Raw genomic sequence first — 18412 nt, 5'->3', positions numbered from 1 at the left:
GTTCTAGCAGGTCTTTTTTTGGACTATCTATAAACTATATGCATTTAAAGACATTCACACTTCTTTATTTATTTATTATTTGAAATTAACACTCAAAAGCAATCATTATTTGATTCTACCTCAAACACATCTATTATCTTATTTTTTAAATTGTCTATTTCTGATCAATAATGAATTTACATCATAACCATGTCACCTGCAGAAAAGCATGCTCCTCACTATTTTTGTTTTCTTAAAGCACAGAGCAAATGTTCTGTTCTGTCATTTCCACTCCTGACTTCCCACCTCTGTCAGCCTGAGTCCCGGGCTGAGCACATCTAACAGCTTAACCAATGGTGCCATCTACAGTCCTCAGCACCAAACTGTCCTAGACATTATGTTTATGTCCTCTAAATAGTAACTGACGGCAGTTACACACACCGGGGTTGTGTTGATTGTAAAGCAAGCTACACATAGTTTTGTCTTAAATCTCGCGGAGTAGGACGGTCAATAGAGAAAGTTTAGAAACGTAAACAACTACAAACATAATCCTCTCAATACACTCTCTAGTAAAGTTTCAAACAAACAAGAAAACATCTGCAAAGATCCAGGCCAATGATGAAGTGTTTAAACCTGGTTTAAACGCAGCTCTCCTTCAGCACCACGGACAGCTCCAGAGTGATTTACCAGCGAGCACCGAGAAAAAACACCATATCAGTTAATAACGTTACTTTAAGCCTTCAACCATTTACTCAAGATAAGTATTCATCATGAAAACACACGCAATTCAAGTTTTTAAAAAAGGCACAACATAAATTGAAAACAGTTCAGCCTACCTGACACAGCTTTTCTCAGGGGAAAAGTCATTTTAGTTTACGGAGAAGCCAAAGCGCAGACTTGGGTTCTTGCAGCCCTTAAGTAGTGAAGTGGAGCAGTCTAGTAAAGTTCAAACCATTGCCAGACAAACTGTTCGAGACGCTGGGGAAGAGAAAGCAGGCATCTAGGCGTGGCCATCAACAGGAAGATCATTACAGGACATTAGCGACATGCCATTATGACTCCTAAAATGCTCATTAAACATTCATTTAGAGGTCCGCATGATCCGACAAACACGGGCGTGTTTGCTGTGCTGTTGCTGCTGAGCATTGGAGGGGCCGGATTGGAGAAAAGTGATCGAAAATGCAGACTGAGATTAGACTTCCTTCTTGGGGCAGAGAAGACTTTGCTCTCATGTTACAAAAAAATGATGTAAAATGATCCGATAATGCGTTGACTAAACCGGTTATGCAGGCCTGTCCACTTTCAGCAGAAAAATATCGATGTACAATGAACCGAGACAACATGCATTAAGCAAAGTGTTTTTACAAGGACAATTCTCTGTTCTGTGAAACTGCACAGTTTAGAGCTTTTAACACTTTTAATACTGACACGACCTGATTTGATATGGGATTATTTCTGAACATTTCTACATGTTGGCTATAACTGTCAACACAATGCATGAAATGCTGTCTCGTTGTTTATTATGACGTCAGAGTCCTTACGTACGTTATTATATAAATAAAAGCGGATTAATGTATGCTCGGTTGGTAATGATTGACCGAACAATGAGCTCCCAAAGTGGGCCATACAACAGTACAGTACTGTACAGTACAGTAATGTTCTCTACTGCCAATAGGCATTACTGCTCTCTGACCACTAGATGGAGCTAGTGTACAAGCTGTAAAAGCAGCTTAGACAAGCTAAAGGGAAAATGTAAAGGAGAAAAAAAACAATATACAGACATCTCATAGACAGAGCACCAGAACCTGAATTAAATATACTTTATATATTTTTTTTTAACATTTAATCAGCAGCCGACGGTTATTTGTCTTAGATACATGCTGTACTATTCAACATTAATTTTTTAAGAAAAGGTAAATACAACAGAAACAACATACAAAACTAACTGCAGCACATGAATAGACTGCCACCTTAAAATAATTCTTAATAACCTGAAAGTCATGATATGAGTGTCCATTATTGGATTTAAAGGTAAAGCAGTCACAGTAACATATACTGTAGGCATTAAATGTACATGTGTACAGTTCGAATGAAATATAACATTGTTAAAAGGGTTCTGATCAGGCCAACTTTCCACTTTGGTATGGTTTAAGTTGATCTATTTAGCTACCTTAGGGCTTTGATGGACAGATGTTTGAGTTTCAATTCAATGATTTAACATGCAAATACATTTTATTTAATATAAAGCTTGTACTTGTGAATCAGACATGTTCTCATCTGTTAAAAACTCACATTAATCCATATCCAAAGGATAACACTAAGATTAAATTACTACAAACAGTATTTTCCTGCCAGTTAGATTATAGACTGGCATTCATTTTACCATCTTAACCTGAGATGAACACGCTGTTATAAAAAAGAACATTCTGAATATATTCAAAGCAACATGAAACCATAAGTGCAGTTTACTATTGACTAACTAATAGCTTTCTGCATCAGAGTAGAAAAAAACTCAAATCAATTAAATTGTGGTATTGCGAAGAAAAATCATATTTCATTCAGGATATGAGTTATATCCCATGATGCTTTGCAGTCAGCCTACAGAAGCTGGCTACCAATATATTGATTAACAAGGGATGTGGTTGAAATGACATGAGGCTCTATAGAGATAAAAGCACTTGATCTCCTTTTACTCGCATTGATGTTCATCATAAACAGCTCCCTGTAATAGCAGGGACTCTGACCTTTGACCCCACACGCACTAAGAAAGGATAGTGGCCAAAGTTGTTCCAAGGTTAAAGTAGGCTTTATGGAATCACTTATATCTGGAGAACAGCTGGCACCTTAATAAATAACAGCATTTATATCCACAGGGGCGATTCTTGCTGTTGTGTAAAAACAAAAACCAGGGGAAACCAAGATCTCATGAGCAACACAGAATAAAGAGAAATTATCAAGATGAAAAACGATCTCTTGTCAAATATTTTATTCTTAGCTTTTCTTGCCATATCACAACCAGAAATAGTGGACTATAACTTAAAATGTTTTGGTCAATAATTCAGTGTTAAAAAACCTATAAATGTATATGACAAATAAATCAAAACTCTGTGGCATACTGGAAATAACTTTACTGTATTTCATTTTGAGCGAACAACGTGTTTCGCCTGTAGCTTCCTCTAGGTTCGCCCAGCAGGAACCCCGGTGCCACTGAGTTTTGATTTATTTTTCATGGTTTGTATCTGCAACTGTGCAAAACCGAGAACATATAGGCTGTGCACAGGGTACCCTGTTGGCCCTTTATATAACTATATATATACATCTTTGGATGAGCTGTAGATCTTTCAAAATCATTGATAAGCAAGGAAATGAAAGTCACTTTACTGTAGTTAACAATAGCACGAGAACAAGTTGTAGCACTGCTCTATTACTTGGTAATGTCTTAAGCTGGTAAGATATCACACTGAAATGTATAATGATGACTCTGTATGCTCGACACATCCAGACCATCAGTGAGAAGATTGATTATTTCTTTATAGTTATTTATAATGCCTGAAAACACTGCTGGGGTGGTGCCTTGGGGTAGGATAAGGAATTAAACAGCAGTAGGCAAAATCGACTCAATAAGAGAGTACCTCACAGGGAGTTTAAAGTCATAACTTTTAGTTAGATATCTTAAAAAGTTTTGGAGCAAGCATTGATAACTTGCAAAATATGAGAGGAAAATACTAACTATATTAAATAGAGATAATTTCCACATTTGCTGTATGTAACTGTATCATAGTATGTCCCATTTAGCCTGCCAACACGGTCACACTTATTACTTGAAGCAGTGACTTGTAAAATGTGACCTGATAACAGCATGGACAGTTTAACATGATTCATTATCATAAGGATACTGTGCTTTTACTTTCAGCTACAGTATTTAACTACTGCACTCTTGAAAAGGGGCTTAATGAACCTTTTTACAACCTGATTTCCACCATCAACCTGCCTACCTGGTACCACCCGATACCTCCTGATCCTGCCCTTAACAAAAACAGACAGATCTCCTCACTACCAGAAACAGATCCCTGGTTGTTGCTTCAGTCTTCCTCCTGCTGATAAACCTGGGCCATCACTCAAACAGACATTGCAGCCCTTTAAGAGGATGGCTGGGTTTATCACTGACAGTTAGGAGGACACAGAGAGAAGGTGAGAGTCCCATGCTGCATTGTACAACAGCGACACTAATCAAACACCTCAGACAATGTTAAAGAAGTGCGAATGTGTACAGGCCTGATAATGTCCGCCCTGCTGTTTCCCTTTGAAGCAGCAAAGATAGGATGAAGAGGGAAAGTGCAAAAAATAGAATCGAATGACAAAAGTGGTAAAATAAGAACAGAGTCATGTTTTAAATAGACAAGAAGGGATCAAAATATTAATTGCAAACGTTTGTTTGAATCTATTTTCTGAATATCGTTAGTTTTCAGCTGTCTCTGAAGAAAATATAGCTCTCTTTCTCTGTTGTATTTTTGTCATTTTGAAAGACCAAAGTGTGCCATAGCTATATTTGACTTATTTGAAGACGACACAAGATTTAAAACAAGGCAAATATAGCTAGACTCCATTTTTGTCATTAAAACCCAAAGACAGACCAAAAAAAGACTGGAGAATGCATTTCATCTTATTTCTGCAGTATCATTATGCAGGTGGCTCTGAAGAAAATATAGCTGGTCCTTTTTTGGCTTTTTAAAGACAAAAGTGGTATACAGCTATATTTGAAGTCCATAATAAGACAGAGCAATGTGTTCATTTTCTATGCTGTCAGAAAGTCGATCGAAGATAAGAGACGATGCACAAGAATTTGTTTTTCACTAAATGCAAAAAAAAAAAAAGTTTCAGTCACAGTTGACCTCTGTATCTTAAAAGTATCAACACTGTAAATAAGACCAATGAGAAGTACACAAGGACACTCTCACTCACAAAAACTGTCCCCGTGTCTCTCTGCTGTGCTCTGGTTGCTTGTGAAGCAATGTGCCATGGGTACATTAATTACTGTAGTGCCCCAGAATGCCAGTCTACTGTGGCCTCCCAGGGGCACCTTCACTGTGAACTTTCTCTCTCTCTCACACACACACACGCACACACACGCATGCACACACACACACACACACACACACACACACACACACACACACACACACACACACACACACACACACACACACACACACACACAGTGAGTGTGAAAATAGTCGAGAAGCTAAAAAATGACAGTTCTGTGAGAAAGTATTGCAGAAAATGCTGCTTTATGCTTATTTTATTAGTCTGCTAACACATACAACAAAAGTCCAAGTACCTTGCTGCTAGCTCTTACCACCTCCGGCCACTAGAGAGCAGAAGTCCAGAGTTAAAATAAAGTACGAGATGGAGCTGTGTGATGCCAAGGTCGAGCACTGTGTTGACCTTTGTATTATTAAATATAACCAAACAATTAATGCTATCTCTTCTTATTAATAACCCGGGGCTGTTACGATTACACCCAGGCTTTAATGCATTTTAAAAATTCATAGAGAAAAGTGGCCTCCAAGGGCAAACACTGAATAAATGAGGAGGGTAACCTTGCTCCTGGTGTGAAATAGAGGGCAAAGTTGCATGCGATGATTGTGCCCATCGAGATATTTGACACCCAGCTAAATGAGTGTCTTCATATGGCATTTGAAAGTGCAGTAGAAGGCTTTTTTTTTTCGGTAAACCTCTTGATGGAGAGCAAGGGGATGAAATGGAACATTATCATGTAGAGAAAAAAAAAAGTATAATCTCAGATAAGCTCAAAGGGACCAATAGTTCTCAGACCTTTCAGCCCTCTGACTGCATCATTCTGCAGGCTGCTTGTTTTTCTGCACATGTGCTGGTACAGTAAATCCACTACAACAGCCGCCTGCAGCATGCTAGACCATAGTGATTCCACGCGTTACCATGGAGACTGCACATACGTAAGAGAGGGTGTGTGAAAGATGAGAGTGTGGGGCTGAGAATGGGGGGTTTAGATATTACAGAAGAAGAAGCCATCACTCAAGGTTCCCAACGAGGGGGAAAAGGGGTGGGCTATAGGATATAGTCATGGTTGGTTGATTGGGGGACTCTTGGCAATGATTGTATGATGTATCCCTTCCTTGTTGGCATTGGAGGGGGTTGCGTTCAGGACATAAAAGCAAGGAGGCAGCAGACTGAAACTGCCAGCAGGTAAACTCTATCTCCACCTTTGGGACAAAAAGCTTGCAGGCTGAGTGAAGAGAAAGTGTCCAAAACTCTTCCCAGGGAGCAAGCTGTGTAAACAAGTTTGAACTGTGCTGGACCTCTTTAGGTACATTTATTATGGCTCATCAGCTGTGCTTTATAATTTGTAGAAGGTGCCAGAAAGATGAGGAAATTATTCATATAGTACGTTCTCCTGTTTTCAGCTGCTTTGAAGAAAAAAAAACATAAAACGTTTTTTTCAGCTTGAATACCCAACTCAACGGCAACATTGAGCTGTGTGCCAGTCTGTTCCTCATTAAACCACCACCCGTTCCTTCTCCATCTCACTTTAAAACTCTGGAACTAATTAGGAGCCGACAGAATGCCTGGCATTTGTCATCTCACCTCTCACCTTTTGTATAACAACTGGCTTCAAAGTCTTTGTCTTACTCATCAGCGCTGCCATATTTTTTCTCTCTCACACACTCTCACATAGAGAATAACTGCAGATATTTTTAATACCCACGTGAAAGGAACACGGTTCTATTTTGTACATCAATGAAAGCTAAATATAGCACTGAAACACAGAGCTGAAACAATTGCAGGAGTTGAGCATCTGCCAGACTCTCTGTCACAAAGTGACGATAAGGTGCACAGCTGGATGCTTTTTTCCAACCTCTGAGAGGTTTATTTGAAATCTGGACTCACATGGCTGAATGCAAGAATTATGAAGAGTAAGAAAGGGTTGTGTTCATCCAAGAAAATGACATTTTTATTAATTCTGCCTTCGTATGCCTCATCCAAAAGCACAATAGATGATGTCAATGTTTCTGCAGCTATTTTATTATGTAAATACGACATTTAAACAAAAGGCTACAATATTATGATTTAAAAGATCACTGATTATGAGGACATTAGGACACATGAGAGTATTTTTTTCTACATTTTTCAAATACTTACTAAGTCCTTTACTCAGTTGATGGTTTTATTTATGGTGAAAAAATTGACCCCTATTTTCTTAAAGTTACTGATGTGGCAAACAATCTGTAGACTTTATACTGAAAGTTCACATTTAATGATACACTTTAGGCTTACCCTTACATCCTGTTTTAATTCAATTAAATCACAGCTCAAGAAAATGGATTTACATAGTTCTTCAACGGATGTGCTGTCTGTAAAAAGCTAACAACTGGCATAAAGGAGATTGGTAGAGGAACATATAAGCTGCTCCTTACGGGCACTTGGCACAAAAACCAGTGAATAACACACAGCTAATACTCAAGTAATCATTGTTACATAAGCTTGACTCCACATGCTGTCCCGTCTTTATTGAACTGCATGTTGAAGTACATGTTTAAGCATACTGTTGGCTTTCACATGCATGACCCTCTGAGCTCTTTGTGCCTGTGTTTGTGTTTGTGTTTGTGTTTGTGTTTGTGTTTGTGTTTGTGTGAAAGGCTGTAATGGCGTGGAGAACTCTCAAACAGAGGCAGCAAACCGGTGTGTGAAATGGCCAGTGAGTTCAGACAGCAGCCTTCTCCGAATGACTAATGCTGCACCACCAATGTGCTATCATTACCCGCGACACATACCAGAGTGTAAAACTACAGGCCGCAGAGGCTCCCTGTTTCTTCTGTCCTCTAACCAGCTGACCCTTATATGTTCCTCACACTTTAAACTGAGATAGTGATAGTTTAACAAAAAGCTGCAGGGCACAGATTGTGGCAGGACCTCTTTGTCTCTCTGTTAAACTGAGCAGGAATATATATAAAAAAGAGGCCAGTCTATTGAACACTCCGGATCGCTTATAAAGCATCAGTGAGATGAAGTCAGCAGGCTTTGCTTTTATTCAGGCTGCTAATGGAAATTGCAATGTAATATCTGTGTATGTGTGTCTACCGATTGCATGACCCTTGCATGACACCTTGTTGGTGAATCATAACCAACATTGTTGTAAGCCAGGGGATGGTGGCTAAAAGCCCCTGTGACTGATTGCTTTGTAGAAAGCTGTTGACAGAGTGAATACAGCAGCAGGTCTTACAAAGCTAAAGCCACATTTTAAGGCTGATTCCATAATCAGGTTTCAGTTTAGGGTATATAGTGGAGGACACCCTTTGAAGCATCTCCCAGGCCTACAGCGATGTCAGTTAGTTAGTACATAATGTTCTGCAGACAATAAGCTTGGTGCATATAACGTGGTTTCTAGGTTAGTTACAGCACACAGTCTCTAATGACACATTACTTTTCCATCAGCCGGCTGGAGCAGAGCAAGTGGGAGATAAGATCAGCATGATGTATACACACATACACTGTGTACATAGATAAGATAACAAGCACACATACATACATGCATAATAGACACACACAGACTGCAAAATCTACTAGCAGCCTCTAAATGCCTGTTATCAGTACAACATCCAGTATCTATCAATGCCAGCATCATAACAGGAGGTCGCCGGAGGAGAAATCTAATGCAGGAGATGATCCCTCTGCCAAAATGGATGAGTGAACAGTCACATGTGTAAATCATAGAGTGAGTCAATGGAGACCCCCCCTTTGGCAGTTTCCATCAGGGTGGGTAAGCTAAAGAGAAGGGAGAATTTAAACAGCTGAAAGAAGATAAAAAAAACAAATTGACTTTTGTTCTCTTTCATGTCATCCCTCCTCCATTATAACTGCCACCCACCCACCCACCCACCCAGGAAACGGGCTCTCGTCACAGCGAAGAGGGACAGCTGGTATCAAAGAGAAATCACAGAAGTATGCTGCAGCCAAAAAAACGAAGAAGCTCCTTTTTTCTGAAAAGTTCTTATTAATAACTCCACACTAATTATACCCGCGTCTAGCAAGAGCTGTCTAAGTCCCAGAATACAGTAAGTGAAGTGATGTTGTCCTACATATTCCCTCCAGGATGACACATCAAGGAAGTGGGAATGGAGTGAGATTAAAGGCATCATCTCAGACACCAGCTGGCTTAAACTGTCTACTTACTGATGCAGACACAAAGGGAAACTCTGAGACTGGCACTGGAGCACGAGGCCACACTTCCTGCTTCTTTAAGAGTTGCTAACTTGGGACTTATTGTTGTCTTAGAGGTGATGGACACTTCCTAACAAGGCAGACGAAAGCTGCAAATCTGCTATTCTTGAAGCTAACGCGGTGTCTGTCTTGATTTAGAAATGCAAAGTAAACTAATTTGTGCTCACTTGGAGAGAAGAAACATAAACTTCTGTCTGTCTGGGCGATGGAAATGCTTTTCATCCAAGTGTTTGTAAAATACTCTCATCTTGTCCATTACGCAGATCCTGTCCTCAGAATAACCCCATCACATCCCTCGTCTGGCCCTCAAGAATAACTGTGAATATTATGCAACGAGTTCAAGTGTGCAGCGCAGGGAGCAGGGTGTGATCATTAATGAAGCTCATTTTAGTCCAACCACACGCTCTGGATCTCCCTTGCCGCTCATGATTGTCCTCCAGGAAGGTATTTGGGGTTTCATTTCCCTTGTGGGGTTTGGCACAGAGAGTCAAGATGCCTGAGAGCAGATATGAGCAAAAAAGAAGCTGCACAAAGAGAATAGTTCTAAGTACTGAATAGTTGTATAATCTCTGGAAATACATTTGTGGTAAAAAAAAAAAATAATAATCATGTGTATAAACATGCCAGTGTGATTGCATGGCTGGATTGGCATGGATTATTTCAGTGTACTTAAAAGCCCGACGTGTTGGCTGGAACAGATCAACTAAGCTGCAAATGACACGACAGGAGACATGACTCAACTTATGGGAGTGGGTGGGTAAATAGGTCATGTTCCCTACCCAACACAGCATTATCCCACTTTTCACTTTCAGTCCCAAGGCTTGTTAGTGGAGTCAGCACGCTGAGAAATCAATGCGCACATAATGACAATGGATAGTTGTGGACCAGAGTTTGGGACAGACCAGGTGGAAGGAGCTGTGCAGAGCTGATAGGGAATCCTACAGAGGTATGAAAAAGTAGGGCACAGCAAAGCAGAAGAGTGGTAATAGCTCTCTGTAGTAGGCATTTCATATAAAATGCAGAATAGCTTGGACATGCAAAATCATAATGAATTTCTAGTGGTAGGCTGCAAGGCCAGGTATCAACATCCAATTAAACTAGCTTTATGTAGAACTAGTATCGCCAATCTATTACACAGTCCAAAAAAATCTGCACTCCATTTCCTGCATGTCCATCAATCAATGTTGTATAATGTGTACAGAGACCCAACATTTATTCACCATGAGCAAAGAACTTGGCAACCATGAGCAATAAAAAAAAATGTCCTTTTAACAGGCAGAAACATTGAGCAGAACCAGATTCATGTTGAACAGCCATCTGCTGAGATTACAGTACAGTTGTAGAGTCCACAACTAGATTTTGTTATACATAATTCCATGTGTCTGATAACTGGTCAATTCAAAGAAGATTACAATTATGTTTCAAGTATTTTAAAATTACAATTTACAGATTCTTAATCTTATGGACCAAGACTAGCTGGACTCTTAGGGTTTTGACTCTAAAATAAGAAGAAGTTGATAAACCATCAAATATCCAGGGGATGCATCCTTTCTATTCAGGCTCCACCTTCTGGCAGGCCCAAGTTTATCCTATCCCTCTGGCGTGCTGTATAGCTCAAAGGTCATGCATTGACATGATTGAGTGATCACACTGAGGCCTCCGTACCAATTGACGGATCAGTGCAAATGACTGGAGCTCATCATATCATATTACTAAGGCTAACACCACAGCAGCTGTGTGCTGCTGTGGTGTTAGCCTTAGTAATATGTGTGTCTGCAGCTCAGTCAGTTTGCACAAGTGGCTCCCTGCCACAAATGTGCACTCATATTCAACATGTTACAACATGTTTGTTTCAGTACTGCTGGATAAAGATTTGTACCACAGACTGCAGGAAATAAATCCTAAATGTCTCGGCATCACCTTTGATACGCACCAACATCCAGGGTCAATTTGCGTGTTTGCAATTAAGGAGATAACACGAGGAGATTAGGACATATTAACTGATGCTTTGGCAGCCAGAGTGCACAGATTAGAGAGGGGAGGCTGCGTGACACCGCACTGTTGTGATGATGGTTTAACGTGTGAACTTCAGCACTGCTGAAGGTCTGGCTCAATGTTTTACTCAATGATTGCTACCCATTACATCACACTGAACATTGATCTGAGGCCTGTGACATCCTGCTCACCTACACACACACACACACATCCAGAACAGAGCCAACAATGACTATTAGTTTTTTCACTCCCACACTGAAAATGTAATATTAACAGATTGATAAAGTAGATCAACCAATTCACATTAAAGGTTATGTGTGTGAGGGGGTGGAGGGTAGAGAGAGAGAGAGAGAGATGCACAGCTGTCAATGTATGCTGGCAGGGCCTGATGAGATGTGCAATGTCTAATGATCTCTCCAGTCAGTGGATTAACGAGCGAACACTAATAGCTGCCATAAGGCCATAGGTCCAAGAGGGTACACACACACACACACACACACATACTCTCACTCAAATGCAGATGAGACATATGCAACCAGGTAATTCTCACAGAACATAAGCATTGGTGTGTTTTTTAGGAGAGCACCCACGTAAATATAAGGGGCTGGTTCCTTCTTTGATGATCTAACCAGAGAGACATAGGGGAATAGACAATGGGAGGCTTTTTGAGACTACCTTCTGTGGACTATGCATGGTTAGCTGAGTATAGCATATAGTGGCAGATTTTAACCACAGTGCGCAGTCTGCTTCCATTGCCGCAGTTATGTGCCTGTGTGTGCATGTGTGTTTGTAAATCAGCCTGCATGCTGCCGTGTCTCACCGGAACCTGACAGCTGGGGTTCAGCACCACCACACGCATGCACCACCTCTAATGTTATTTATTCAGTCCAATGCCGCGGCCTATCCCGCTTGGTCGCATGTATGCATGCTGTAAAATTAGATTTAGGTGTAGGATAATGACTCCTGGGCCTCCTGTTCACAGCATACTGAAGACAGCCCAACTGAGGGTGTCTGTGTGTATTGACAAGTACACTCTGCAGGAGATTGTTGAATGGCAAATGCTCATCATCATACAGGCCAATTTGGTTTCCCTCATCAGGGCTCATTTGACAAACACCTGCAGAGGGTAATGGGGAAGTGCTGTACTCTGTAGTGACGCTAACACATTCAGGAGGGAGCTGATAAGGCAGAGAGCAACACTGACTGAGGAAGCAAGTGAGAGCACTGTATGACAGTGGAAGAATTACCATTTCATTAACAGCGTGCATTATGTATGTATCACCACTCAAATGCCCTGGCACATACAGTATATCTACTATGACCTTGAGCGATCACACTGGGTGACTTATGATGGAGAGAATGTGAAAAAGCACCACATTTAAGTGTTTTAATATTAGCTTGTCCTCGTTGACATCTATCTCTTTTGACATAGTTTCACTTAATGAAAAAAAAACAGAACTTTGGTATGGATCCATGCATGCGATTCCTACATTTGAGTCAACGTAAGAGGTCTGACTTTTTTGACCTACCACACTGACATGCACACGCCTAGCATATTACAATGTGATACACTTATCACTGAAGTGCAAAGCTGTGTAAGTGCAAGGTTAAGTAAATATTTGCAAATAGATCGGGGGTGAAACATAAGCACACCAATGTAAACAGCCAGTATAATACATTATTATAATGATTTAATATAGGACTTGGATGCCTTTCCTATTTATTTATTTTTTTCAATTGGCTGCCACTCCAAAGTTGCACTTCACAGATCACTGAGTCGCCATTCAATTGGCAAAGGCCACAGTGGATACCCTGGACACTTTCCAGACATTCAACCACCACTGAAAGGCAAGTAAACAAACAGTCCTTCTGCAAAAATACAATGAAGAAAAGGGAAACACAAACTCTTGCTAGCTGGCAGCGTTTAACCCAACATGTGTTTAAACCTGATCCCATGCTAGGCCAAAAGGTTTTGAATGTAAGCAAATACATTTTTCTCCAACATCTTTCATCACTTAACAAATCATCCTTTGTATGAGAAGAACAAAGCCATTTTTCTGATCCTTACTCTGAGCCTAGACATGCACCCTCGAGGAGGCAAGCATCCTCCATGACTGGCAGGAAACATGATGGGAGAAAATAGGCATACGCCAAATTGTCAATACAAGATAGATCTCTGTTTCTCTGTAATTTAAGCTCCAATGCTTCAGCTTTGGTTTCACTATACCATTTTTTGTCCACACAGAGAATCAGTGGCTGGAAGCCCAGGATTATTAGAGCTCAGTCTAGTGGAGCAACTGTAATGGAGAGTATAAAAGGTAAACATGTTGTGCTACCAAAACGGGAGTCTGTATTTAATCTACTGAACATCTTCTTCTTCACATTAGTGACACCTAATTGTGTGTATCTGTAATCTCTATCCTGGCAGCTGTCAGGAGCCACTTTGCTCGCCTCCCATTAATGTGTTGCAGACTCAGCAGTTTGCCTCATTGCCCCTATTAAATAGCCTAATGCTTGTTTACTCGGGGGAAAACCTCCACACTGCTTGTGTCATAGTTACTATAGCTTGACTACTCTACTGATGGCTCCCGTTTAGCTCAGATTTAGAGCTGGATGGTAGCTTTGCAGGATGTCCACTGAATTAAACCCTAATACAGCATATTGATTCATGAAAAAGAGGGGAGTGTAGTGAAAGGCTGTGTGAGGGTTTGACATATCTGAGTCAGGAAGTGCAGGTGAGTGTTACTATCTGAGTCCAGAGAAAATCTGGTCATTTAAATAATTTCAGAGCCGCAATACAAAAATGTGTTATGAATGGAAAAAAAAAAGCCAAAAATCATCATACGGTTAAACATCAAACTAGGATTTCTACAAGGTGCCATAGGTGCAGACCGCTAGGTGCCGTATCCATCACCTATTCAAGATGTCAACTAAAGAGCAGCAAAGAATGTAAGGGCAAACCAGGGGAGAGTCACAGTGAAAAACTCGACTGTTTGCAGCTCACCTCGAACAATTTCAGGAAGTTTTCAGGAGTTTTGTGCATGTGTGACAGCTCTGAGTTGTGCATTATTTTGATGCTAATATGATATTTTCCTTTATATCCAAATATGTAAGTGCTATGTGAAGTTTGTCCTAATCATGGTATCAACAAAAGAGTGGAGAAGAACATACTAGCATACAGAAAACATAATGAAGAAGTTTCATGATGTGTGTCTCCTCATGTTCTGCTGGTGCTGTTTTGGCTTTTGGGTTTCAAAAGTGACGAAAAATTCAATATTTTCTTTACCATTGACATTCTATGACTTTCCCTCAAACTCTTAAACAGTCTGACAGAAATTGTAGTGTAACTGTTCAATAAAAGTGGGAACATTGACTTTTCTAACTTGTTTTTGTTTTAGGTAAATGAAGTCCTTCATGTATTACTGACAGATTTTGTCTCACTCCAGCTTAAATTATATGTATTATTAGCTGTTTCAAATAAATCTTATTGTTCTTCTGCGGTGTCAGCCTGGTTCGGAGTCCAGGCACATGGTAAACTTTGAAAAGACACTAAACGTACACTTCTGCTCCTGCAGGCAAACAAAGAGGTCAGGTTAGCACAACAGAACTGACATTGACACTCTTCTGCCAGCCTTCTCTCTCCAGGCACCAAATCGCATAATCATACACATTATTTATTCATGCACTATCTATTTATGTATTTACTCAGACAAACAGAGTTGTTGCTTTCATGCAGAGAGAATTAAATTCAAACACACTGTTATTGTAGCATGAGAGCATCCTGAGGCTGCATGTTTGTCTATTGTCACCACTACACTATAGTGCTGGACTCAGTGAGACATTGCGAGTGAGATACGTTGTTGTAAGGAGCCACGCTGGCCCCCCTGAAATGTAATTGCGATGAGCAGACGTTGTAGTGAATCACCACCATACATTTAACATTGGATGCGGGAAATGGATGGGACTACTAGTCATTACTCTTGCACTTGTGCTTACATTTTCTTGTCTGAGTGGGCAGTAGATGAGTTATTTTGTCAGTAAGGCTGAGAGAAGGACCAGATAGGGATCTGAATGTTAAGCAACTCGGCCGTTGGTTCTTCATTTTACATCCCAGAGCTTGCAGTTGGTGTTCTAGGTTAATTTGTCGGAGTTGTTACCTCAAATCATGTATGTTTTTATTGGCCTGGTTAGAATTAGATTCTAATTAAACCATGACTCATTATCCTGTCTCTTTAAAAAATAACTGGTTAAACTTAATCTCAAACCAATTTTGATTGTGAATTGTGAAGATTTACATCAATGGGGGACCACTGTCTATTATTGTGTTAGTTGCTTACCAATTATAAAGAGGAAAATAAATATGATTTGTCAGATTCCCTACATTTATATGGCTTTAAGTCCTCAAAAAAAGTTGGGAAACTTACTAATTGGTGTTGTATTATATATCGTTGGAAAGCCTAATTAGTCACCTTTACAACGAGGTATAACTTTTAAGGATCGTGCATTCTTGGAATGAGCAACAAAGCTAAACGTGTGGGTAGCGCCCAAAATAAATGTGCCAAAATCCCCTGCAGGCTTTCCAAGGATATATAATACAACACCAATACGTATTATTAAAGGGGCAAAATAATTGACCAAAATAACGTTTCCAAACTTTTTTTGAGGAGTTTGAATCAAATTTGGAGCTAAAAATGCACAACACTGCCTGAAAAAACACTCATTCCATGTGTTTATCCAACATAAATGAAAATAAATGAAGATAAATGAACACTGCAATCAGGTGTGTGTGGCAATGATTGGCTTTGATTAAGCCCACGTGTGGGGAGCTTTCATATAGCCTGAGACTCCAGTGCTCTGTGCCGACTCATTATTTCACCTTCAGAGTTAGCGAGAGGTTCTCCCTGTGGCTTCTCAAGTTGTTGGTGTATCTATAAACACCAACTCAGAACTTTGTATTTGATGTCAATTGCCTGTTTCCCAGTGTATTACTTGGGGTGATGGAGAGTTAGTTGTGACTCCAGCCTTTTGAGTTATCAAAGGTCTCCCAGGGAGCCTTTGCCTTTCGTTTCATGTTTTCTGGGTCTCCTGGACAATTTTGGTTTTGAGTCAGCTGCTTGGCAGCAGTGGTATAGTTAGTTAGTTTCATTAAGGAAGCCTGTTGTGGCTGTATACAGATTCGTTGTTTTTTCTCCCCTTTCCAATCTATCGCTATTGCGATTTTGTGGTTATCCCTCTATGATAACTTTGAGACACCCCTGGGTCCACACCTATGTCCCCCCCCTTTCCTGACATCTTACTTATGCTTCATACTTGGATATCTCCATCTCTGTCTGTGTATATGCCGCCTAGCCTGGAACTCTAAACACTAAGTCTTGCAGTCGTCTGAATTATGGATGGGATATTTACACAGATCGGTCTCCTCAGGCACTGTCTTTTATTTTTGCTGAGGAGAAACAGAACACAGAGCCAACACAGACACAGAGACAGCCAGGGACACGGGAGAGAATGACTCGGGAATGAAGAGGAATCGAGAGGCGGTGGCACAGATTGAGCCAGACAGAGTTTAAGATAGATAGAAAAGTGTCTGTTTGACAAAAGGCAGCAAAACACAGGCCTGAGGATGAAGGAAGCAAGTCTAGTTCACTCTGTTTATGTTGTTATGCCCTTTGCAGCTCTACACAAATAAACTCAGAACTTCAAGTGTGTGATTTAACAATAAAGTCTACTTCATGGATAAAGCTCTTAATGGCCAAGCATCATCTTATCCTTAAGAGCTAATAGTGACACATTACCCCTTTAAAACATTATTTTCCCAGAATGCAGGCCTGCTTGTGGTGCTTACAGTCTTTAAATTTACTATGGGAGGTAGAGCCTTCAGTTATCTGGCCCCTCGCCTTTGGAATCATCTATCAGTCAGCGTCCAGGAGGCATGACGCCTTCTCTACTTTTAAGAGTAAGCTTAAAACTTTCTTTCTGATGAAGCTTTTAGTTAGAGCTGGCTGCTCTGACCAGCTCATTTGCTGCTATAGGCTTAGACTGCCGGGAGACCTGGCACATTGTTCTCATCTCTCTCTCTCTCTCTCTCTCTCTCTCTCTCTCTCTCTCTCTCTCTCTCTCTCTGTGCATGCACATCATATTACTGCATGTCACTATATCTTCATGTACCATTTAAGTTAGAAACCATATAGAGACATCAATAGTGTGGACGGCCTGCTACTGTGCACCTTCCTCCCTCTCCAGCTGCTACAATCATTATTATAAATATTAAAGTCAATCTAAGAACCTCTCTAATTAACATAGTCAATTATCCCCATTTCGTCATCTTTACAGTTGCTAATGTTAATATTACACTAATCTGTCTATTGTTACTGATATTGGATCTATAAATCTTTTGTATTCATTGTTGTTGTTGCTCTGTTTGTCTCTGTACTTCTCCTTTTACTGGATCTCACTTTATCCCACTTCCCAAGCCCTATCACAGTTTTGGCAGAGTCTGGTTTTACTCAAGCTTTAAGCCTGTTAAAAGGCCGTTTTTACCTGCCACTGTACCTTTGCTTAATGTTGCTGAGTGCTCATGATGGATGAATGCTGGGTCTCTGTCATATTATATTACAAAGGGTACTGATAACATTTGGTATTGAATTGAATTAAATAAAGATGGGATATCTGTCTGTTTGTGTATATACAGCCTAGCCTGGACCTATACACACAAAGATTGATTGATTTATCTGTCAGTTGTTTTTTCTATATAAGCTCATGTGGATATTTTCATGTTAGTAGCCGCCTCTTCTGAGGATTTGTTCTCGCCCGCATGGATGAACTGATATGATTTGAACTCATCCTCTGGGGTGCTACAGTCCAAGCCCATGTGATCCGGCTGATGTGCTGTTCCGTCAAGCGTGTCTCCTGTGACTTTTATAACCAATATCTTTGTCTCTGTATAACTCGCCTTAGTGTAGTGCTGGGTGCGAGGACGGTAAGACTCAGAAGAAATGGTACTGGAGATAACTGAGAATGCTACATGTATGTTACAGGTTAACTTAATGGTTGTACCTTTCTGAGCACTTGAGAGTATGCACGTTTTTTTTTTCCAGCAGAAACATAAATCTGAACTATAGACTGTTTAAAAAGATGGACCATATCTGTCATTTTGTACACAAAACTCCTGAAAACTTCTTGA

General features: G+C 40.3%; 2 protein-coding genes across 5 annotated transcripts in view; one reads left to right on the top strand and one right to left on the bottom strand.

Annotated features, from left to right (window-relative positions):
- Window positions 1-18412, top strand: part of adgrg4a (adhesion G protein-coupled receptor G4a) — a 382000-nt gene that overhangs the window by 307647 nt on the left and 55941 nt on the right. The gene's annotated exons all lie outside the window — the stretch shown is intronic.
- fgf13a (fibroblast growth factor 13a) overlaps window positions 1-18412 on the bottom strand; it is a 98539-nt gene that overhangs the window by 26300 nt on the left and 53827 nt on the right. The window contains exon 1 of one of the 4 annotated variants that reach the window (XM_061048405.1): window positions 816-1021. The exons of the other annotated variants lie outside the window; for them this stretch is intronic. Coding sequence (XP_060904388.1) covers window positions 816-846 — 31 coding nt within the window. The 5' untranslated portion in view covers window positions 847-1021. Of the gene's footprint in view, window positions 1-815; window positions 1022-18412 lie in introns of those variants that run through there. 4 annotated transcript variants of the gene reach the window in all.

This window comes from Labrus mixtus, chromosome 10 (assembly GCF_963584025.1).
Source record: "Labrus mixtus chromosome 10, fLabMix1.1, whole genome shotgun sequence".
Lineage (NCBI taxonomy): Eukaryota > Metazoa > Chordata > Actinopteri > Labriformes > Labridae > Labrus > Labrus mixtus.
The sequence above is the reverse complement of the archived record's forward strand: the minus strand, read 5'-3'. Positions and strand labels throughout refer to the sequence as shown.